At 48.6% G+C, this 25,280-nt stretch overlaps 1 protein-coding gene across 1 annotated transcript in view; it reads right to left on the bottom strand.

Annotated features, from left to right (window-relative positions):
• The window catches only part of Atp6v0d1 (ATPase H+ transporting V0 subunit d1), a 45,894-nt gene that overhangs the window by 6,616 nt on the left and 13,998 nt on the right, over positions 1–25,280 (bottom strand). Inside the window, exon 2 of the mRNA XM_036187805.1 lies at positions 7,338–7,509. Within this exon, the coding sequence (XP_036043698.1) occupies positions 7,338–7,509 (172 nt within the window). The remainder of the gene's footprint in view (positions 1–7,337; positions 7,510–25,280) is intronic.

Raw genomic sequence — 25,280 nt, forward strand, 5'->3', positions numbered from 1 at the left:
CTCCTTTGAAAGGATGGTTGATTCATGCCTCACAAATCGTGGGAACACAAGTAGCTCTCCTACAGTGTGAACGGTGTTCCAACAGCACACAAGAACCACAGGCATATGCAGGTGAGGTACACAGCCCATCCTACAGGTAGGTGTGGCCGGGAGCTTGACAGATGACAGGACTTGGAGATGAAAGTGTGTTCTGGAAAGAGAGACTAGTATCCAAAGGCCTAGAGGTACACACTGAATGAGACTGGACTTGGGGACCGAGCACTGTCAAGACTAGCTAAGGGGAAGGGAGGCAGAGCTGCTGGCGAGGCAGTGCCGTCAGCAGAGGGCTGCCTGGAGACTGAGCCCAGGCCAGGCAGAGGGTTCCCACTTCCCCTCAAACACTAGGGCTGTAAGTGGGCTGAAAACAGGTACCACAGTACAGTAAGGGCTACTCTGGCTCCTTTAAGTTGTGGGGGAAAGAAGAGGGAGAGGGGAAAGGCTAAGGAATGGGCTGGGCTGGGGAGAAGTTTCTCCAAGAGAGGCCAGAGAAGAGTTATAGAGGCCCCATTTAAGAATGAAGAACGGCACAGCCCCACCTTGAAGACAAAAAATTCCTCCTTACAGCCAGATGCCAGTTTAAGCAACTACTGAGGGGGCCTGTAGATCCAGAGGTTAGTCTGACTCAAGTCAGTCCTAGGCTTAGTCTCTCAGGCTGTCCCTGCAAGAGGACAGCTCTATTTGCCACGGCAGCAGAGGGAGCTGGGGAGCTGGGGAGGGTGGGGCTGCCTAGTTAAGACTTGGCAAGGGACAACCAAGACAGCTGGACTCCAACTGAAAAACACAGCCACAGAGGAACTGGGGCAGTTTTGTGTAACCACCTATGGGAGGGGGGACAGGATAAAGAAGGGGAGAAAGAAGACCCAGCTACAGTCAGGCTGCAGCAGTCCCAAGTGTGACCCATCCTGTTACAAGTAATAAACTTGAGGGTATACAGGAGCTGGATTAGGCCTCAGGAGAATGTCCCTAAAGGCCAGTCTGGGCCATGAAAGGGTAAGGATTAAGATGGAGGCCTCTGTGAATTGGGCCCTGAGCACAGGTCTTGTACTATTTCTAGGTGGGCTAGAGCTGGGCTCTATCCCTGTGACAAATCTTGAGTACCTAATGCTGAGACTCTTTAGGGAAGGCCTTGGTAGGAGGTAGTACCCAGTACCAAGGGAATAAAGGGGAAAGGTGGTGGCCTAGAGCCCACACCTCAGTTTAAAGAGCCAGCCACCAGGGTATTCCTCTAAGGCCCTCAAGGAAGGTGCAGGAAAATGTCCCAGCTCCTGTCCCAGCCCAACCCATACTCCTTGGCTTGCTGAACACTCGCCCAGTTCCCACCCAGTTCAATACCATTATAACCTCTGGTCTCCTGGGCCTGGGGCCAGGCAGCAGCCCTCTTTCCATACCCAATCTGGCTGGGTCATTATAGGATATGCACTGAGAAGAGACAGGATTCCCCTTCCAAAACCAAAGGCCCTAGGCAAGGCCCACTTATAGTTGCAAGCCAAGAAGCCTATATGGCCAGCCTCCCATCTCTGACCCCACAGAACTGGCAGAGTGGGGGGGTACAGCAGAGAGAGTGAGCCTGCCAGAGCTTTGTGCTTTGGCCTCAGCCTGTATCTCCTCCACTCTAGATATCTCCTGTCCCTGACATCTTCTATATCTCATAAATAGCAGGACACACATACCACCCTTCATTATTTAACCTGTACCCCAATCCAGCCTCATTAAAATCTATGTACCCCTAGAGACAGCTACAAAGACCCCACTCTAGAGCTTAAGAATGTCCTTTTTCCGCTAACGCCCTTTAGGTAAGCTAAAGAACAGCACATCCTTGAACTTACATTATTCAAATGATCCCATGTGGCCTTAGCACCATGGCAGACAAAATCAAGAGTGGGCTATTACCAGGCCCTATCTCAACAGAAGGCAGAGGAGCTCTCTTCCTACAGTCACTGTCCACACACAACCTACCTACCACCAGCACCTTATGTTCTAGTCCTAAACACCCACCTCTATCTTCTCAGAGCGACCCCACACCCAGTTTCCTCATTCTAAACTTACCCTCTCCTGGTACCCACAATCCAGGACTCTTTTATCTGTTTCAGCAAGGGGCAAGGCCGTAATAAGAGCCCAGAGAAGGTATCTGAGTATTTCTGAGGGTCCTAGCCCATCCTCAGAAGAAAACCCTGTAGGCCCTGCAGGGAGACACTGTCACCTGACTTCACTGCTATCCCTCTAGTGAGTGGAAGAAGCCAGCTGTGGTTCACGTCCAGCTAGAACAGTGTATGGAGAAGCCCGTAGTGGCTCTTCCTCCATTCTCCCAAGCCTCTCTTCACTACAAGCTTTAGTTGAGCACAGAGGAGAATGTTGGACCAAGTTAGGGCCACTCAAATCATAGCACTCAGCCCCTTCCAGTCCTCCTCCTACACAGGCCAGGCCAGTCTCTGTCCTGTGCCAGGCCGAGCACTCCCCTCCCCCTGGGCCAACTGTAAGGAGGCGTCAGTGGAGGCCCCTGCTTTCCCTTCCTGCACAGGAAGGTTCAGAATCCTCTTTCCTGGGAGATGGAAGGCAGGACAGGCCTGGCAGAGATGGTAAGATCCAGCCATACGCCTTCCTACCTTCAGCAAGCAGGGAACCTTCCTCCTCTCTGCCTGGCGCTTCAGCAGTTACCTCCCTGCCCCCAGAGAGCTGCTCTGCCATGTCTCCCTCATTTGGCCTCAAAAGAGAGAATGAAGTTCCAGCTGGTCAGCATCTCCCTCCAGAGGAAGACAGCTGGGGAGTGGATGGCCCGTTGCCCGCCAGGCCAAAGAGGCCCTTTTTGGGGTGGGGGTAGGGCAGTCTATAATCCCCTGCCCTGAGGCCCTCCCCTGCTTGCCCCGTGCCTCCAATAGCTTGGGCTGGGAGAAGTCTCAGGCTGGAGTTTAGGAAGCCACTTCCTCCAAAGAAGCCGTTGGAGCCCCAGCCGACCCTGTCCCTCCATGTGCCCTTTAGTGCCACCTGCTGGATCAACAAAGCTTCTCAGCATTCTGCCAACTTGCCACCTGCAGGTCCCCAACAAGGGTTCCCATTTGTTGCTAGTGACAGTATCTGTATTCAATTACATCTAGGTCCTGAAGAGGCCCACCCAGGAATGAAAATGAACAGAAGCTTCTGCTATGGCCTCAGTACATCTCCTCTTAAGCCTCAAGTTTCCCTTTGCAACCAGAATGAATGAGATGTGGTCCACAGAAGCGTTAGTGGGCTCTGACCATCTCTTCACTAACATCCTGATCCTCCTCCAAGGCCCAGGTGGATTACCCATCTGACTTGAGCCTTTGGGGCCCTGAAGAGCCCTGACAGTGGTGCTTCTCCCCAAGCCAGAAGAACAGGGTCAGTACTGGCTCTTTCCATGACAGGGAGAGACAAGGAAACAGAATCCACAGCAGCCCCAGAGCCTCAGTTAGCAGAGACCTGTAGTCCACCCACACACTCAGCTTACTGGGAACAGTCAGGATAAAAAGTCCTGGAAAACCCTGATGACTGCTCTATGACCAAGCAGGGCCAAAGTGGGGGGCAAGATGTCCTGAAGAGGATAACAGATGCTTTGGTGGGCCTATTGGATGCTTGAGGCCATTGTCCTGGGACAAAGCTTCCTTCCAGGTGTTCACTTCAGCAGATGCAATTCTCCCAGATAGTACAGGTTAACCACAGTTTCTACCAGTGGGCATGTAGGCTACAGGCAGGTGTTATACACTGGGGATGGCCCCTGATAAAAGCTCACTCATTTAAAAACAAGGGCATTAGGATATACCTGAAGATGTCCCAGAGACCAAGCTTATTCTCCTAAAAACAACTTTCCCAACTTCTCTTCCAGGACTGGCTCTCCTCCTATGGGAAAACATTATGGAATAGGCCAGCTAAAGGTCTCCTTCAATGCACAAATAAACAAAAACCCAAAACCCTGAATACAACAAGCTCTATCCCAGTTACACAGCAAGTTAATGGCCAGACCTGGCAAGAGCCCATGGTATAATGGCACACTAAGTGTGTTAGCACTCTAACATTGAGCTGGGTCACTTAAGACACAGCTTACAGTCTACTTCACTTGGACTGTCTGCAGGATGCTGACAACCACATCTACTATCACCTCTGTTCTCTGATCTACTATTGCTCTGTATCCATGTTGCTTCCTCCTGGCACTGGCTCTGGACTCAGCCAGAGTCCTTCAGCCTGGATTCCCACCCCAGTTCTTCCCTCAAACACCTTTCTCCTCAACCAAGTAGCCATTCCTTGGGGGAAACCAGTCATGAGTCCCCAGCCTGGGGAGCCCTACCCCAGCCCAGCATAGAGCCCAAAGGAAAGTTTCACTCATCTCTTTCCAAAATTCTATTCACACTTGAATGATCTGCTAGGGCAGTGGAAGAGAAAGAGCAGCTAAGGAAATACGAGTTAAGTTAGTCAGACAGGAGAAAAGAAACGGCTGAAGCTAGCTAGACACTATCAGGGACCAGTCCTGGAGACCTTGGCCACATTAAAGCCAAGAGTGACTACAGCCAGGGCTTTATTATGGAGTGACAGAACTTCTGGGAAATGACTGCAGGCATGAGTGACAGGGGAGGTGAAGGAGAAGATAAGGTGCCATGAAATGAGTTTCTAAGGGTGGTTAATTATGCTGAAGATTCAGGTATGGTGCTAGGAGCACATGGGAGGGATCTGAAAGGAAGATGGTAACACAGAAGTAAAGAGGTGCAGCCATTCAGGATCCAGGAAAGGGTGAGGGGATTCTCAAAGCTGGTAGAGGGATCTCAAGGAAAGGAAGGTGGAATGGGCTTAGGGAGTGGGATGCAGATGTAGTATTGAAAGGTGTACTGGCTTCTGATTAAACTGTAGAGGAGTCCATGGGCCATCTGCCCAGAGATGAGGAGACTGGAGACAGGAGAGGAGAAATGTTTGGGATGGGTCAAGGTCATCCTACTCTGATGGAAGTTTCAGGGTGCTGAGTAGGGACAGCAAAAAGTTGCTGGGCAGAAACAAGCTGAGGCTAGCTGAGTAGGTAAGCATGTATGTCTGTTAGTAGGAATGACACTCCCCACACCCCACCAAATAGCTGGCTTCCCCAGCTTTGCTCACAGCAGTGGAGGTGGAGAAAGGATAGCTCCAGGCTGGAGGCTCTGGGATTCCTCCAGGGCTGGGGGGCTGCCAGTCGGGTGGGACCAGGAGTTGGGCAGCCAAGAGTGTTGCAGATGTTGGCAGAAGACAGCTCAAATGATAGACCTGGGAACCTCAGCTAGGGAGGTGGGGAAATGAAGACAGAGGGATAGCAGGGAAGGAAGCAAGGCCTGGTGTCTTGTTGAATCCAGAACCCATGCCCTGCAAGGGACTGAAATGAGCTGGAAAGCCTGAAGGCTGTGGTGGAGGCTGGCTGCCTGACTCAGCAATTTCAGGAGTGTAGTAGTTCCAGGTGGTGATACAGCAGTCATCAGTAAGGGGTGGCTGCTGTGGAGAGCCGAGGAGCAGGCATTGGAGATGAAGGGGTCAAGGACAAGCAGCCACAGGCTCAGACTAGCCAACATGTGGCTGCTGAGCTGTTCCTGAGTGGGGGTAGGTGGGGAGACTATAAGCCACAATCACCCATGAATGGAAGAGGCGCGGAAGTGGTGGACTCAGCCAGCTTGCCACAGGACAGCACTTGGCTGCTTTAAGCACACTTGGGGTTTGGAGCCAATCTCCAGCAAAGAGCTGGCGGCTGCTCTGTCTCAGTCACACTCAGAGCCCTCTCCAGTTTCACAGCCTGGCAGGCTGACACCAAAACAGGCCAGAGTAGAAGATGCACAGGCAGGTGGGCAAGTTGGCAGCAATATGGATAACATCTACTCTCTGACCACTGGCATGGGGTCAGGCTTCCTCCAGCCAGCCTAGCTGGCAAGACCAGAACATTCACTAGGAAGCTGAAGGAGCCTTGTGCAAACAAGTTGAAGGTGAAGGCTGAGCTCTGGCAATAAATTTAGCTTCCTGGTATGTCCTTGGCTCTGGCCTCAGGGCAGGGGATACAGGCCCAGGCTAGGGGTTAGGTAACATGGTAGAGTGATGTGTGACACACACATACACAAAGTGGCAGCACATTATACACTCCATCTGCCCTGTCCCACTAGGTCCACATTGGCATACCTTGACGAGGAGAAAGGTGGTTTGAGCATGAGCCCATTTAGGACTCCCTAGCAAAGAGGCACCTGGGGGAGGAGATCTGTAGCCAGAAAAAGGCTTGCTTTCCAGGTTATAGGAGTACCCTGCACCTTTCAGGTGCCCCAGCCTATTACCTTTACCTGAGGATGGAGCCCTCTGCCTAAATACTCCATTTGAGTAGATGGATTCTGTGCAACTGACTGCCCTTGGCTGCGAGGGGAGTCAGGCTAGGCAGCCAGCATAAAACCCTGTCTCAGAAGAAACAAGTGGAGTAATGAGTCTAGTCCCAAGCAAGAGGGTAAGAATGGGAGAAACAAGACACTCAGAAGAATATGGGGATACATTTCCTAACAGTATTCACTGCACAGCATACTCAGAGGCTGGTCAATGATCATACTCCAGCTTACCACTGGCATGAGGCAGCCATCTGGGATAGAGCCATTCTTTATCTGCCAATCCCTGGCTCATGACTCCTAGGTCATTCCTTCAATGGCAAACTCTCTACCTTTCAGGGTCCCAGGTACATAGGACTAGCCCAAGTAGCCTCTTCTAGTCCTGAAGTCCAGGGTCTTCTCTGTTTAGCTTCTCTAAAAGCTTGGTATAGGCAAGAGTCCCACAATGAAGAAGCCTGGTGCAACCAAGGGTTATTATAAACATGGGGAACCTACCCACTATAGCTCCTGTGAAGGAAGGCAAGGAATTTAGCCTCCTCCAGCTCAAACCCATTCCCAGTCTTTCTGACCTGTCAGAGAAGATGGAGAACAGGCCTCAGCCTAAGTAGGGACAGAAGGACTGTAAGCTCTATCCCAGGCTCTTCAGAGTTCTGTCTACACTTGGGCCTTTGACTCTAGCATGAGGGGAGTAGGAGGAAACCTAATGAGTGTTTGATGTGGGTGCTACAGAGTAAGTGAACAGGGAGCTCCAATTTTCCCAGCTTGTGCGACATTAATACCTCCACAACAATGACAGACAGGGAAAGAGACTGGTAACAAAACTTTATGACCTGAAGTCCAGAGTTGTTGAACAACCAGTCTAGTTATACCACTTGAGAAGACTTTAAAGACATTCTTTAACAACAGCTGGCCTAGGCCATTCTGGTGCCAACTTCTGCAGGTATAAAGCTCCCTGCCCAGCACTATGGGTCCACTCACGTAATGAAGTCCAGGAAGCTGGCAAGCGGCTCATAAGCATGGTTCCTCATGTGGCGGAACTCTACTACCATCTTCTCCTTGAGCTTGTCATCGATGACTGACACTGTCAGAGGTGATGCCTCATTGGCCAGGAAGTTGCCATAATCTGTACTCTGCAGGTGCAGCTTCAAGTCTGAAATCCAAGGGTAGATGGAAAGGGCTAGGCTTTCTGAACCTTACCCAGTGCCCTAAGTTTCCATCCCTAACCAATTCTGGGCCCAGCTCCTCCCATGGAAATGTATTCTGCTGCCACCTTGATGTCTACCTCCTTATTGGCTCCGTGCCAATGTATAAAGTAGCCAGGTTAAGGGTCCAGATGCCCCAAACCCTAGTACCAGAAGCCAGCATGCTGAGCCCCAGAGTACAAATATAAACAGAATAAATTGTACAACAAGATGATAAGGCTGGGAAACGTTAACACAAGATGTCATTTACAATCTGTAGCCTGTGAGACTCTGACTCAGAAAAGAATATAACATGGGCCCTACTCTCTAGGGCATTAGGATTAGAGGGGCAAAATATTCAGACATGAGGCACATTAAAAAAAGAAATACCTAAAGCTTTGGGGGGTAGAGGAGAGAAACAGCACAAAAATATGGCTAAGCAGAGAAGGCCATGCTGTGTTGGGCTACAGCAGAGCAAGTGAAAAGGGGGTAAATGTTTGGCTTGGGGATGAGCTTCCCTTAGCAGTGGCTGAAGGCAGATAGGCTAATAGTAAGAGCTCTCTTGAGCTTTTAGAGACACGGGTGATAGACTAGGACTTGCCCTGTCCCCGTCTATTCCTCATAGTAGCCAGTGCTTATGCCATCTTTGCAGTGCTGGGAACCGAGCTTGGGGCTTCATACATCTAGGCACGTATTCAATCACTGGTGTCCCCAGGTCTGCTTTACTGTTTTCCTCTTTCATGTGTGTGTGCATGGCTATAGAGATCAGAGGAAAATCTTGGATATCATTTTTCAGCTCTATCTTTTGTTTTAGACAGGACTGTCCTCCGGCCTAGACCCTGACAAAGTAGGCTAGACTAGCTGGCCAGTGAGCTTATAGGGATTGCCTTCCATCTCACCATCACCGATATAAAAGCGCATGCTACCACGCCCAGCTTTTACATGGATTCTAGGGATCTGAAGTAAGGTTGTCAATGCTTGTGAAGCAAGTGCTTTACCAACTGAGCCATCTGCCTAGTCCCTTATTTCATTGTTTGTTTGTTTGAGACAGAGTCTCACTATGCAGCTTGGCTGGGCTGGTCACTAGGCAGACCAGGCTGGCCTTGAACTCATAGATATCCCCCTGCCTCTGTCTCTCATGTGCTGGGATTAAAAGCACATGCCACTATGACTAGCCACTTTAAAACACGATCTTGTTATGTAGCACAGCTGGCCTGGAACTCACTATGAGGTAGCCCAGGCTGGCCTTGAACTTTTCAGTCCCTCCTACCTCAGCTTTCAAGTACTAATGTGGAGATCACAGGCGTGAACCACCACAATCAGCTTTGAGTGATCTGTTTTCAAAATCACATTTATATGTGTGGGGGTGGGTGAGTGTGCATGTGCCTACACGTTCCCCAGCATGCAATGTCACTGTGTGCCTACAGAGATCAGAGGACTCCTGCAGAAGTTGGTTCCTTTTTCCCACCACATGAGTTCCAGGTATTGAACTCAGGCTGTCAAGCTTGGTGGCAAATGCCTCTGCCTGCCCAGAGTGATCTCCTTAAAGCACAAAGCACTCACCTGCCCCCATCCCTCTCAGGTGGCATTTAACCCAAGTGGGCGTCTCTGCTGAAATAAGGCTCCATAGAGCTGCTCACAACCACCTCCTTGCTTCTCTCCTCCTCTCGACCCCAGTCACATCCTCCCTGTCAGGGTCCCTTCTCTGTTCCCCAGCCTGAAAGAAGACAGTCCACTCCACCCCTTCCTTCAGACTACTCCTTAAACACCCCCTCTTCAAAGGCTCTTCTGCAATCTGGGAACTATTCCTGTGTCATTTTTCTGTGTAGCACTTGACCCTACCCAGTTCAGGGCACATAAACTCTATGAGGATAGAGACTCTGGCCCAATGTGGTACTCTAGAGCCTAGTACAGAGTTGTAACTGGTATGTGTTTACTTATGCTACGAAAATTCTGCAGTATGAATGAAAAACTGTGAGAAGTTGGGTGAAGATGGCAAGAAAATTAGTCCTGGGTATATGGGGGTCACTGTGGTTACAAGAGAAGTACTAAGGCCAGTGGCTGAGGAAAAGATCCATTCAGTGGGAACGAGGCCAAGGAGCTGCTCAGAGAGAATGACAGGTGAAGCAGATAACTCCTCTATGGTCTTCAGCACCTCTCTGATGCCTCTCCTGCTTTATCACTTCAAAAAAGCCTCACTGGGTGGAGGTGGCGGTGGCGGCAGCGGCGGAGGCGGCGCTCACCTTTAATCTCAGCACTTGAGAGGCAGAGGCAAGCAGAACTCTGAGGTCAGCCTGGTCTACAGAGTGAGTTCCAGGACAGCCTGGGCTGTTTACACAGAGAAACCTTGTCTCAAAAACAAGACAAAACAAAAGAATGCCTCAATAGTGTTTGGTATTGTGGCAGACACCTTTAATCCCAGTACTCAGGAGACAGAAGCAGGAGGATGTCTGAGTTTGAGACCAGCCTGGTCTACACAGTCAGTCCCAGGCTAGCCAGAGCTCCACAGTTAGACTCTGTCTCAAAACAAACAAATGAACAACAACGAAGAATGGCCAACTTGCAGTTAAGCATGCAAAAGGAGATGGAAGAGCAAAGTGTGGCAGAATGTGGAGAGGGGGTACGAACGTGCTGGAATGAGTACTTTCCACCTATATGCCTGGGGGCGGGTGACAAACAAACCTTGTTTCTGTGGTTCTTACGCACTAACAGAGTGGACCTTAACCTCTAGAAGCCTACAGGAGCATCCACTGCCTTCATCTCAACTCTCCAACTTACATCTACTTTTCTCCCGTGGCCACCCTAAAGATGACAAAAGAGAAGGCAAAGCAGGTTAAGGGAAGCCAGCTAGCTACCTTCTAGTGATGTGTGCACATGCTCCAATGTCTCTGCCCCAGGGCATGTGCAATCACCCTGCTAAGGGTTCTGTTCTTCCCTATTCTCTCAATCTGGCTACTCTGAGAATAAGGTATAGGTGACAGAAAGTATTCAAGTCAGAAATACTTGGACTGTTATAGTATTTCAGTTGGGTCTTGCAGAAAAAGTCTACTTCTATTGATGGCTACTGCCGTAACAGTACATTGCCTGCATTTCTACCTTCACATTGTAATAACATTGAGACTGGGCAAGTACATAGTGAAGTCCTGGGTTCAATCCCCAGTACTGTACAAAACCAGGTGTGATGGCACATGTCTATAACACCAGTATTTGGGGGCAGAAGTAGGAAGATCAGTTGTTCAAGGCCAGCCTAGGCTATGAGACCCTATCTTGAAAAAAAGAAAGAAAGTAGGGGAGCATGGACGGTGACGACAGCAACAGACATAACACCACATACATCTCAGAACACGTATCTAGTGGTTTCTTACAGTGCACACAGCCACGCTGCTTCATAGCCTGCCAGCTTTCTGAAGCTCTCTGGGAAGCATAACTCCCCTTTCTTCTACCTTACGTAAGCATGTCTTCGTTACTATTTTGGGTCTCACTCTTCTAATGCCCCGTTTCCTGCCATGGAGCTGTACACTGCCACATGGCTGACCCACACTGGTTTAACTCAAACGGCCACAGCTGTCTTTCCTTTTCTAGTCTCCTCCTCCAGGTAGCCACTGAGATTTACAACTCTCTTGCTCTGGAGTTGTTCTCCAGATACTCTAATAAAACTGACCTCTTAAACTTTGGCTTGGAGAGTGGTGGCACACGCCTTTAATCCCATCATTTGGGAGGCAGAGGCAAGCAGATTTTTATGAGTTCAAGGCCAGTCTAGTCTACAGAGCAAGTTCCAGGACAGCCAGGGCTATTACACAGAGAAACCCTGTCTTGGAAAAGAACAACAATAGGGCTGGAGAGATGGCTTAGAGGTTAAGAGCACCGACTGCTCTTCTAGAGGTCCTGAGTTTAATTCCCAGCAGCCACATGGTGGCTTACAACCCTCTGTAATGAGATCTGGTGCCCTCTTCTGTATGCATAATAAGTAAATCTTAAAAAAATGCACCTCATAATAATTTGAAAAAAAAGGAAAAACAACAATAATAATAATAAACTTTGGTTTTGCTTGACTTTCCAAAAAAAAAAAAAAAGTTATTAATGTCTCTGAAATGGTTTTTATGGGTATGAAGCAAATGGTTAAAAATATAAGCAATCCCACCTTGTAAGTACTGAAATGTAGTGGACTTGTCCATGCCCTGATTTATACATTTATATCTACCAATAAACAGATTGCTACTGGGGGGGGGACAGACAAAGGGTTCTGGTCCAGGGCCACCAAGTGCCCAAACTTCTAAGAGAAGCTCCAGAGCTGACAGCAGCTACAACTGGTATTCTGGTTCAGAGCATCAGTGAGGCCAAACTATCCGTTCATCCATGTGGCCACTGCAGCCAGCCTAAAGCTCTCTTCACGACAAAAGACTTTTCCTTCAGCTCATAGCTTGGGTCTAGAGACCAAGACAGGGGCACCAGAAGGCCCCAGGGCAAAACTCAATCCTCTAGAGTGGAATGCTTCCTGCTCAGTGGCCCCATTGGTTCCTAGGGTAGCAGGCCTAGTCTGGAACGTCAATCCTCTTGATCCCTCAAGCTCAAAGCATTAAGGATCCAGACCTCTGCACATTCTGCCCTTCTGTGCCCTGGCATATGCTCTGGGAGGCTTCCCGAGGCAAGCTGTCACCTCCCACTGGGGATCCTGAGCTCTCCAGTAGCATGAAACTTCCTGTCCCAGACTCTGCCTTGCATCACATGGCTTCTCTCTGGGAAGGCTGGCTCAGTAACTTCCCCACTGCCAAACACTTTCTTCTCTTAAACAACTAGTGACTTTCCATCAAATACCTGGTACTCTGGTGAGAGTTTTCTCATCAGAAGGCCTGGAAACACACAGGCCATGAAATGGTCTCATTCCTATGTCAGGAGCAATCTCTGTGCTGGACTTTGCAGCCATGCCCATTTTATAGGTTTATCAATAAAAAGTCTCATGGAACCAGAACCTTGTCCAGAGACTCAGAGTATACAGTGGCTAGAATATCATGCAGGCCTAGTTAACTCTGTCGGTCCCCACCTCAAGGCCTCTTTTGTTCTTCTCTGAGCCTCCTTGACCACATTCTCCATATTCCATGTCTAGGGCAGGCCTTTCAGGTATGGAACCAGATGCCCAAACAGCCTTTAGACCCAGATGAGTCGGCCAGTGGCAAAGAAACTGGTTTGCAGGACACCTAGACACTCTGTGCCCACCTGTCAATAGCAGGCATGGGCCTACACTATCATGACTCATTGACAAATTCCCCTAGCACCACTTTTGACACCAACTATTACTACAGAAGCTAGAAATGTATGCTTGTGATTGAGCAGGGCAATGCTGGGGTTCTCTCCTTAGTATAGCCCCACCTCTGGGACTTCACAGAGGCTGCAGAGCAAACACCCCTGATCCTCCATTGCTGCATTCTGCTGACGCTGCATCTGGGGAAGCCATGGCTCTGAGCACTGCTGGAATGCTGGCAGCTGGGTGGTTTCTGCTGGAGTTTGTCAGAACAGAGCAAACCCAGGAGACTACTGAGAATCCTGCCCAAGGCTGGAAGAGTCTGCCTTACCAGGAAACTCATTTTTAAAAGCCCCCAGAGACAATGTCAAAGGGCTGTTCCAGACCACTTTCTCTGGCTAAGACCCACATTTCCTTGTGACCCAGGGAAAAGGGACAGCCTGCCAGCCAAGAAGGCAACTTGGAGGGAGGCAGGCAGGCTGATCTCTCAGCTCGCCCACGAGGGGACCACACAGGGCTTTTAAACCAGTTCTGACCCTGCTGGAGAAACCTGGCATCCAGACACAGTGGCTGGCAGCCCCAAGCCCTTCAGACAGGCCTGGCCAGGGCTAGGACAAGCTGGGTTAGGACGCTCTCTCCTCAGCTTCCTGCTCTCTCTGAAGGCTATGGACGAGGGAATGTGACTGGGGATAGGATCCAAACACAGAAGAGGCCTGGAACTTATAGATGCTTTGTGGGAGACCCAGCCACTGGGCCCTAGGCCAGCCCCTCAAGGGCACCCGAGGACAACAGGGGCTAGCTTTGCTGTGAGACCTGCCTGGGCACAGCAGCCTAACAGCATCAGTGATGGCCTTTAAGAGGGCCACACATGCCTCCTCTGAGGTATAAGCTGTATTTTAGTTATCGCAGACTGAGGACAACTCTAGTCTACCCACAAGCCCAGCTGTCTACCCTAAGTCCTATCAGGCCCAGCAGCAGTAGTGTCTGGCCAGTTTGGGATCTCTCACAGTAAAAGAATTCCTCAGAGGCTGATTCTCAAGTTCAAAAAGATGCTGCTACTACTATCAGGAAGTTCTTGCTTTAGTGTGACCTAGCTCAGAGGACACAGACTAAGTCAGTTTCTCTGTGTTCCTGGACTCCACTCAGAACCCCGGGCTTGCTCCTCCACACCCCATCCCAGGCCCACCCCAGATCTCCTATGTCTCCTAAGTCCTTGACTCAGCTGTTCTGGCAACTGTCCCCCACCAGCACCATCTCCAAGTGCCATGCAGGCTTCCTGCTCCACTCCTCAGCCCTGACTTCCCAAGTCCACTCTCCACACCAACCCCAGAGTGAAGTCATCCATCTCCATATGTCACCGTCACCTTTACTCAAGAGGCTTTGTGGCCCTGGAGCTTCAGCTCTCTTTCCCCAATGGCCCAAGATCTCAACCTTCCACTCCTTTTGCCCTTGACTCTCTGACTCAACAGTGCTACTATTCTGACAAGAGTCCTTCCTATTATTTCAGCTCCCAGCGGTTTCTCTAGGGAAGTCCATAGGCAGCCTTACTAAGAAGACCTTGAAGTGGAGGAAATGGGGCTGTCTCCTCAAGCCCAGCAGGAAGACTGAAGAAGGAAGGTACACCCAAACCTAGAAACCAAGAGCCTCTGCCTCCCTCTTCCACAGGGCAGCTTCTGTCATCTCAAGGCTGTGTGTCAAAGGCTACTGTCCCGGCTCAGCAGAGCTCTTTGGAGGTACCAGGGGAGACCACAGACCAACAACCACCTGGCATGGCTATTTAGCTTATAAGCCTGTACCAGCTTCAGGCTAGCCTAATAGCTTCCACCTTCCCGAAAACTCCCTTGCTTATCCCTAATCTCCAGTCTCCTCTGGTCATGACCTTTCAGTAGGAAGGCTCTGGTCCCTGCTGACACTACTGACTGACCCCAGGCTCCTCAATAGTACAGTGGCCTGCACCTGCCCTCACCAACCTGACTAGTGCTCAGTTTGATAAAGTATTGGCTTGGTAGGGACTCACACAGCCAGGCTGTGTGAGGTGGAGCTAAGCAACTCTGCCCCATCCTCTTCCTGAAAGCATTCCCTAAGACTGCCAACCCTGAAGGGGATCTTTCAGGCCATTCAGCTGGCCCGCAGGGGCAGGTAGCATATGGCCTCTCCAGCCCTCTAGTCCCTACAGCAGTTCTCCAAGGACCTAGGCAGGCAGAAAAAGAGGGTCACATCCTATGTGTCAAGGAGTTGGTCCCACACTAAGCAGGGTGGCCCAGTTCTACACTTATCCATGGCCTCATGGTCCACAGAGGGGTCCTGTTGGCCAGCTGGCCAGAGCAATGTGTAAGAGGACAGTGTGTTCCCAGACTTCACTTCTGCCTTTCCAGAGTTTACTCAATGACACTCTCCTGGGGAGCTCAGAAGTTTTCAGAAATTGTATGAAACCAGATGCTAGACCATGTTCCATAGAGCCTAATGTGCCAACCCCGCAAGGGTGGCGAGGCCATCAGTCTATTCTACTTTGGATCTACCTTAGATCCAGGTGAGGGGTCTGCTTTGCAGGAACAAGGATCCCCTTCCAATGCTATTACTTCTAGAGGTTCAAAATGAGAAAACACAGGATGGACAGATGGCCAGTCTGATGGTACAATAGAGTTTGTGCCACCCTGACACTTCTGGGTAAAATATGCTGTACTAAAACCTCCTCCCTAGGCTCAGGGGAGTGTCTCAGGCTCGTGTCAGCTCTAAAGCAGATGTGTGCACTGGCTGGCTGGATCTGCAGGGTCCGAGTGGCACAGCTGGAACACAAGCGTGGGAGCTCTGCATGGGAACCATTAACCCTGGGTTTACCTAAGGCCTCAGCACAGCCTGAGTATCCTCTTCACTGCAGCCTTTAAGCCTCCACTATGGCCTATTGAAGGCACTCTGAAAACCCCCTTGGTTCTAACTCCTCCGATCAAGTGCTAGCTGTCTCCTCCCACATCTTTCCTGCTCTTTCTTACCACCCTGCAGAGGCAGAAGTCCCTTCTGGCCAGTGAAGGCATACCCCTTCCTCCAACAGCTGGTTTATGCTATCGTTTCCAATCCTCTACAGACCCACTTTGCCAAACCATTGGAAGAGAAAGAGGAAATGTTGTGTATGTGTGCATGTGGTTACTACAGGGCTCTCTGTGTTACTCAGGATGGCCTCAAACTTAAAATCCCTCTGCCTCTGTCTCTAAGTGCTAGGATTACAGGCATGTATCTACCACTATGCCTGGCTCAAGATGAGAGAAAAATCTGAGCTATGGAGCCATAAAATATGGGTTCAAATCTTGTCCTGTAACTTGGTCCTGAGTATTTTATAGTACATTTCTATATCCAGGCTCCTGGCTAGCTGCCCAGCACTTGCACTGGGTGTCCAGCCCTACCCCCTGGGCACCTATACAGACATTAAATTGAAGTAATGATAGAAAGAGAAACATCAACACAGTACACTATAGAGCATCTTTTCTAGCAGACAGAACACACAAAGCACCCTAACAAACATTCTCAGCCCGATAGTCTCCACTCCAGCTGCCCTATTCAGCCCTACCAAGAACCCCCTGATCATCCTTTCCATGGCCTAAAGCATCTTTCTATACATACGTGGACTCTAGCATGTCCTCCATGTCCCTGTCTGTGGAGATCCCTATACCCCATAAGCATGCAAACACACCAGCACAACTCTATCTACTAGAGATGAAAGAATAGAGCTAGCTCAAGATTTAGGATGCCTGTCCCAAAGTCCATGTGTTACTTCACCTACCAACAAGATTATAGAGCTCTGAGCAGCTCAGAGATCTAGACAGAGGTTATGACCCAACTCTGCCCCATATACTACACCCTGGGCTGCCCTGAGCTATAGCCCCAGTGTCTTTGGAGCAAACAGGAGGTAGAGTAGCCAAGTGCAGCTCCTGCTCCATGGGAAGCCATGGGACCTGGCAGGCCAGCAGAACCTGGAGTCTACTGCTGGCATAGCCATACAGTTATTTGTTTCAGGTGGTGGGAGGCAGGGCTCCTGCAGGGAAAGAACAGGGAGTTCTCTCTCCTTAGTTTCTAGATCCAAATTTTATTTCATGCTGGAGGCTTTTAAGTTAAGGTAAGGCATTGACAGCAGGGGGTGGGACTAACTCACAAAGGTGGTTGAGCTGATACTGGTGGCACCACCCACCAACATCAAACATTGGTGGGAAGATCACTTCCCATGTCCAAGAGTCATCAGGATGTCTGCCCCAGGTAAGCCACCCCACTCCCAGCTCTGGGACAGGTGGCAGGTGGCAGTAGAGTAACATTTAATTACCCACGTGATCTTAGGAACATCCCGTCCCTGTAGCTGGGACGATGAAAGCATCTCTCATAACCCACGAGGAAGTCAACTCATCCATGAGGAAGGGTGGCAGTCAGGCAATGGCTTTATGTGCCAAAGGGAGGGGCAGAGCTGGTTACTGCTGCACCCAGGGCAAGTTCCAAGCAGCTCTCCTCTCTACCTGAGTGGTAATCCAACTGGACAGCCTTCACAAGGCTATTCCCTCCTTGGCCCTAAGGCTTCAAAAGCCTGGTATGACCAAAAGGACACAAGCCTTCCAGGGTAGTTTCCCTGTGTTCCCCAACCACAGCCTAGCCTGACAATCAAGGGACCTGACCCTGGGAGTTAGGGGCTATACCTCTTCTGCTGCCACCATGCACTTTGGCCTTTGCAAACTTTCTTCTCTAGATTTGCTACTGTAGTTGTAGAATCTGCAAACTAGAGTAAATCTGGGGCTGTAAAGAAAACCATTTTGCATTCCCAAAGATGTGAAACTGTCTGGGTATGAATAAGAGAGGTAAAGTGGTCTCACTTGGCTAGGTGCCAGGCAGCCAAATGAAGGTCATCAGTAGCAGTGAGCTGTGCTCAAACACTGGCTCATGTCCATGTCTAGGTCCTGGGTTTACTGGACCATAGCACCTGAGTGATCCAGTCAGTTCTTGATGCTGGGCTCCTGTTCCACATACAGATCTCTGGAAGAAGGACATGAAGGAAAGCTAAGGCTTGCTCAGATGGAGAAGTGTAGTTTCAGAGGCTCTGATCTCTGTGAGACTATATAACAAGATCCTGGCAGCAGCAGCAGCCTGCCAAGTCCATGGTGCTCAGAGACAGTACAAGAGAGAGACATAAGATTTATTTTGCTTTAGCCTCAACATTATGGACAGGCTCAAAGGATCAAGCCTCATTCATATACGTGAAGACTTGATACCTTCAGTATGGAACTCCATTCCCTAGAGCTCATGGAAACTGCACAGAGCAGCCCAGGCCAAGGGCACACCATACATATGTCTTGCAGAGCCAAAACATTTGGACCAGGCAAGAAGGTGGCAGCATCCAGCAGTATCCAGACTGGTCCTGTTCAGTACCCTTCACTCACCTTTAGGTTATCCCCAGTAACTCTACTCAAGGACACAATGGACATGGGGGGGGGGGGGCGCGAGGCGGCGACATAGTAATAAAAAACTAGACTGGATGTGATCAGCACTGTGGTCCTGGACTAGCCTCTGACAGGGTGATGGTTCCAAGCTTGGAAAGCTTCTTCGTTTAAAAGGTAATCTAATGGCTCAGCAGTTAAATGTATTTGTTGCTCTTGTAGAAAACCAGAGTTTGGTTCCCAGCATCCATATCAGGTGGTTCATAATTGCCTATAGCTCTAGTTGCTTGGGGTCTTGTCTCCTTTGGACACTAGCACAGACACCCCTACACACAGAGTCATATTCATTCATATTTTCATTCTCTCTCTCTCTCTCTCTCTCTCTCTCTCTCTCTCTCTCACACACACACACACACACACACACACACACACACACACACACACACACACATTCATTCTCTCTCTCAAATAAAAAATATTTTAAATGAAACAAAAGCTAAATCCAAATAATGGAAGCTACTGGAGGATGTAGGAAGCATACAGTCTTGGCAAGGATTGAAAGATCCTCCAAGACTCTCTGTTCCCTCAGACCTGGCCATGTGCAATGCAGTTTGAAACTTAGTAGGTGGAGAAAATGAATAAGCTGCCACATGTGACCTGGAAGCCTCAGGGACCTGTGCAGCAGATCATGGGTTGCATCTCACCTAAATTCCTCAGCTCCCAACTCATTAACTCTAATCTAGATTCCTTGTAGCAAGGCCTGAGGGATTGGCAAGGGCCCCAGAAGCAGGGATTCTTTCCACTAACCACCCCTTATGGAGTCAGGGACTAGATATGCACAGGTATAGCCCAGGGAGCCTTGAATAAACAAATTAAATAGTAAATGAAGGGGAAAAGTGAGAATCTAGAATGATTGGAGCTGAAGAGCCAAAACAGATGTTAGGTGACCATGATTAAGTCCATGGGCTTTATATGGGACCCAATTTCCCAGATAAAATAAGAGGGTTGGATAAGTTATCCCCAGGAGCCTTCCCTTGCTAAAGTATTCCTGTCTGTCCTTAGATGTCAGACCAGGCCAGGCCTCTGAGCATATCTTCACAGTCCATCAGGGGAGCTGCAGGATGCTGGGTATGGAGAGGTGGAAAAGGCATCCAGGTTATGAAATAGTAGTCTAGCTAAAGTGATCTTTCATTTTTCTGTCTCTTAAAGGGAGTGAGGAGATGAAGGAAGTCAACCTTGGAATACTGGTTGAGGCAGAAGTAGTGACCTCGATGGAAAGGCACTCAAATCAGAGCAGAGGGTGAGGAAGAAGAGCCGTCAGTCACCTGTTAACAGCCCCATTCTTGGCAGAATTAGTGGGCCAACATTGCTTACTTGGAGTTTGGTACCATGTTTAGTTCTCTCTCAGAGCTGCTTACACATATGTATCTGTATGTGCCACACATGCCTAAATGTCCTTCTTAGAGTCCCAGGAAAATACTATGGATGAATTCTGGGTGGAACCACCAAGGGTGGAAAGTTGGTGAAAGGTATATTTCTAGGAGCCTGGAAGACAAGGTCTTGAGCCCTGGAGAGCCTCAAGCTCCTACTTGAAACTCTGAAGACATCTTAAGAGCTCATGAGATAACACACTACCCCAGCTCTGAGAGCTGCCAAAATGACCTAAATGTAAGTAAATGAAGATAGTGTATTAGTCAAGGTTAGAGCATCCTGTACTAGGCATCAGGACAGAGAATATTAGAGAATGTCCTCTGGTCTTCTTCCTATCCTTGGAAGATGGGACACAAGGAGAAAAGAACAGAAAGAATCAAACAATAGGAGACACTGAACCATGAGCCCTACATCTAATCTGAGAGGCTAATTAAGGACTTGAGTGACTGAAACAGAGCCCAACAGAGAATCCTAAAGACAGCAGCCATGGGCAGGTGCTGTGTACAGCAGAAGCACAGGTCCAGCCAGGCTGCCTCTCCCAGCGGCAGAGTGATCCCAGTGCACCCTCTAGTGGCGGAAGGGAGGATGGGTCTATGGACAACCATGAGGGGATTGGTTCTTGGCGAGAAGAAGGTGCTCCGGCTCCAGTTCCCTCTCAACACATCCTTTCAATTTCATCATGCCTCAGACTCTTGGTCTCCATCTCCCCCAGCCATCAGCCCCTGCAGGCATGAGATCGCTGACACCTGCAAAGAGGTGCAGAAATGTGTCATGAAGAATGGGAATTTAAGGGGCTGAAGAGCAGCTTAAAGCATCTACACTTGCAAAGGTTAAAATTCCAGCACACGGGGCTGGAGAGATGGCTCAGAGGTTGGGAGCGCTGACTGCTCTTCCAGAGGTCCTGAGTTCAATTCCCAGTAACCACATGGTGGCTCACAACCTTCTGTAATGAGATCTGGTGTCCTCTTCTGGCCTGCAGTCATACATGCTGTATACACAATAAATAAATAAATCTTAAAAAAAAATTCCAGCACACACATGGTGGCTTATAACCATCCATAACTCCAGTTCCAAAGGATCCAATACCCTCTGACGAAGAGTGCACGTGGGGCACATATGTACATGTATATACGAAGGCAAAACATTCATACACATTTTTTAAAGAACAAATAAAGATGGGCTGGAGAGATGGCTCAGAGGTTAAGAGCACCAGCTGCTCTTCCAGAGGCCCTGAGTTCAACTCCCAGTAACCACATGGTGGCTCACAACCATATATAATAAGATCTGGCTCCCTCTTCTTACCTTCAGGCAGACATGCAGGCGGAATACTGTATACAAATAATAAATAAATCTTTTTTAAAAATGAATAAAGAGAGGCTTGAGAGATGGCTCAGCAGTTAAGAGATCTGGATGCTCTTCCAGAGGAGTTGTATTCCCAGCACCCACATCGGGGTTCACAACCATCTGCAACTCCAGTTCCAGGAGTTCCCATGCCCTTTTCTAGTCTCCTGAAGAACTAAGCAAACATGTGGTGGTGCACAGACCGATACGCAAGCAAAACATCAATACACATAAAAATAAATAATTTAATTAATTAAAAAACAATGAAAATTTAACTCAGAAGTAAGCATGTGTCTGGAAAAGCCAGAATACACACCAGGGTGGTATCAGTCTGGCAAAAGAAACCGGTCTCCACTGACAGTTTCCTGAGGGACAAGGCTAACAGGATGTGGAAGGAAGCTTGGGCACCTTCAGCCCGCCATACTTGTTTTCTAGCTCAGCTAGACCTTTCCAAATCTCTAATTCCCTTTTAACTCTCCAAACTGTTTTGTCTCTACTGACACTTATTACTCAGGAATAAGATAATCTGTGTCACAGTGACTCCCTTCAGGATGTAGCCTGAGCTTTCTCTCTCCTAGATTCAAAATCCTAGGACCCTACTAGTACCATTATGGACCTATCATTCATCTAGTGTCTGTCTGTCTGTCTCTCTCTCTTACACACACACACACACACACACACACACACACACACACACACACGTACATACATAAAATTGAGCCGGGCGGTGGTGGTGAACGCCTTTAATCCCAGCACTTGGGAGGCAGAGGCAGGCAGATCTCTGTGAGTTCAAGGCCAGCCTGGTCTACACAGTGAGTTCCAGGAAAGGCACAAAGCTACACAGAGAAACTCTGTGTCAAAAAACCAAAAAAAAAAAAAAAAAAAAAGTAAAATTGAGCACCCATTTTAGTTAAGAGTTGTACTGCTGGATTTTGTTGTTGTTGGAGACAGATTTTTCTCTGTGTAATAGCTCTGTCTATCCTGGAACTCAATTTGTAGACTAGGCTGGCCTCAAATTCACAGAGATCTGCCTGCCTCTGCCTCTCGAGTGCTGGGATTAGAGGCGTGTGCCTCCACACCCAGCTAATCAGAGGTCTATAGCCCTGAACCTAAGCAGGCATAGATGACTTACCAGACTAGTACAGCATTTCCTTGCACCTGTCTGTCCTTAATGTAGGCCCTTAAATGAACTGGATTATATTTGGTTGTTTGAGCTATAAGCTGAGAAGGGACCAGGATGCTGCAGCAGGCACCCTGCAACCACAGAAGTGACTAGGGGACCAGACCAGAGACAAAACCATTAGAGGTAGACCTAGGCCCTCAGGGGCAGTGGTTCTGATTATTTCACACCTACTTGCTCTTATGCAAGAAACACTCTGCTATGTTTCATATGACTATCTAAGAAAGCAAAGTCTGGCCGGGCAGTGATGGCGCACGCCTTTAATCCCGGCTCTCGGGAGGCAGAGCCAGGTGGATCTCTGTGAGTTCAAGGCCAGCCTGGGCTACCAAGTGAGTTCCAGGACAGGCACCAAAACTAGATGGAGAAACCCTGTCTCGAAAAACAAAAACAAAACAAAACAAAACAAACAAAGAAAGAAAGCAAAGTCTGGGTAGCATACCACATGTACTTGAGAGGCTGAAGTAGAAGGATGCTAATTTCAAGGCTAATCTGAGCTACATAATGAGACCTTGTCTGAAAATAAATACAAAATAAGGAAACCAGGAGAGGTAAACTATTGTTATCAGACGAGTCCTATGCAAAAACATTTAAAATAAGGTATTAACAGGGCATAGTGGTGTATGCCTGTAAATCCAGTGTCTAAGAGACTGAGTCAGGAAGAGCACTGCTACTCTGAGTCCAGCCCAGTCTATAAAGTGAAACCTTGTTTCAAAAACAAACTGTTCCAAAAGCTGCCACTGAGAAGCCTTAGTCTACAGGGCCCTCAACAGCTGACATCTGCCTATTCTAAGTGGCTACCTTAAAGCTCCCAGACAAGACTTGAGACACTGGTTCCACCTCACAAACCAGGCCCAAGAAACTGCTGAGTAAATCTAAGAAAAAGTATATTATCACTCACTATCAAAAGTTCTAATGGACCATCTGGAGCACAGCTTGTGTTCCATGGCAGACTCTTACGGCTTGACCATAAACAGCTTCCCAGATAAAATCAGGTGAAAGTATATACTAGTGCAAGATGTAATAGGAAGGGAAATCAGGAATGGGGATGGAGAATGAGAGGCAATGGAAAGAAAAAAATGGCCAGGCAAGACAAAACCTGCCCAGGACAGCTATATTTTGTCAGGGACCCTATGGCTCTAGTCTGGGATATGTGAGGAGTCTAGGCCTGGTGGGGGGCTTCAAATATTCCCTAGATTCTAAGATTTCAAAGAAAAGGGCTTGACAGGATCTCCTTATGCCTCAGATTAGCCCTATAATGCTGTGAAACAAAATCTGGAACACATATGTTCCAAGCTCACCAGCCCAAGGCTTAACTTGGATGACTATTGAGTGTTGGTTCCTGTATGTCCTAATTTTTCTTAAGTATCTTCACCAGGTTAAGAGCATTGACTGTTGTTCCTTGAGGACTCGAGTTCAATTCCCAGCACTCACATGGGAGCTAACAACGGTCTGTAGCTATATATAGTTCCAGGGGATCTGACACTCATGGCAAAATATCAATGCACATAAAGAGGTAAAAATAAGTAAATTTAAAGCCAGGCAGTGGTGGCGCATGCCTTTAATCACAGCACTCAGGAGGCAGAGGCAGGCGGATCTCTGTGAGTTCGAGGCCAGCCTGGTCTACAGAGTGAGTTCCAGGACAGGCTCCAAAGCTACAGAGAAACCCTGTCTCGAAACAGCCCCCCCCAAAAAAAGTATCTTTACCCGATGCTGTAACTTTTTTCAATATTTTACATATAAGGGTGTTTGTCCATCTGTGCATCTTTCATCTGCCTTGTGCTTGTGGGGTGGGGGAATCCCCTGGGTCTGGAGTTAAAGATCATTATGAGCTGCCATGTGGATGTTGGAAATCAACCTGGGTCCTGGAGAAAAGGAGCTAGTACTCTTAACCATTGATCCATCTTCCTATGCCTGTTCTAAGTTTTTAAAGTATTATTTGTTCATTCTGTTTATATCCAAACAGTGGAAGAGAACATAAATAAGGCGTTCAAAACTGTTCCCCCTCTAGCATCCCCAACTACAGTGGGATTATGTTATATGAAGTGCTTTCCAACTTCCCCAACAATATATCTCTAAATCAGCACTTAGAAAACTTACTGCTAGTGCCCCTCTGTAAGGACATTGCAGGGTTTATCTAACCACTGCAACCACACTAGTGAACATCACTGGTTCTAATAGTCTGCTCTTACTAACAAGGCTGTCATGAATACCTCTGTGCCTACTACCCTATGCTCATCTATAGGATATAATCCTATAAATGGAGTTACAGAGTCATACAGCACCTATACAGGCAGTGTTTTGACAAGAAGGTGACAATTTTGCCTACGAGACTGGTGATGCACATCTGTAATCCAAGCACCTGAAAGATGGAGGCAGGAGGATCAGAAGTTCAAGGTCAACCTAGTCTACACAGCAAACTCAAGGCCAGCCTGGGCTACGTAGAGACTAGACCACCTCAAAATCCAAAACAGACCAATAATAAAAAGTGTGTATGTAGATATAGATGTGTGTCCACGTGTATGTATTAGAAAACAAGAAACAGCCGGTGATGGCGCACGCTTTTAATCCTAGCACTCGGGAGGCAGAGGCAGGCAGATCTCTGTGAGTTCAAGGCCAGCCCGGTCTACCAAGTGAGTTCCAGGAAAGGCGCAAAGCTACACAGAGAAACCCTGTCTCTAAAAACCAAAAAAGGAAAACAAGAAACAAACACAACCAAACCCCATAATCACAGAGAGCGATGTCAGCAACTGAGGAAAGGGAAATTCCAGTATGTTTCTCACTGTGTCTTTGTCCTTGTTAGGCCAAACTTACATACGTTTAGCCCACAATTACGACTCTTCTCTAGTCACCTGGTGGAACTCAGGAGAGCAGGACTAGGCTTCTAAGGCAGGCTGCCCTGGCTGCAAGACTAGAAATAGCTGAGCTGTCAGTCTCCTGCCAGCCAGTGTACTGATGATTCTCAGATTGGTATCTTAATTGAGTGCTCCTTTCCCACATGCCTACTGGACTCCTTCCTCTGGCATCCAAGAGGCAACACCTCCTCTCCTACCACTCTATCTACACTCATGCCATTTTTCCTCAAGGGGCCCCCCACTTCACAAACAGCTTCAGGGATTATCTAAGTCTTTCTTGAAGTCAGAG

This window comes from Onychomys torridus, chromosome 5 (genome assembly GCF_903995425.1).
Source record: "Onychomys torridus chromosome 5, mOncTor1.1, whole genome shotgun sequence".
Classification (NCBI taxonomy): Eukaryota; Metazoa; Chordata; class Mammalia; order Rodentia; family Cricetidae; genus Onychomys; species Onychomys torridus.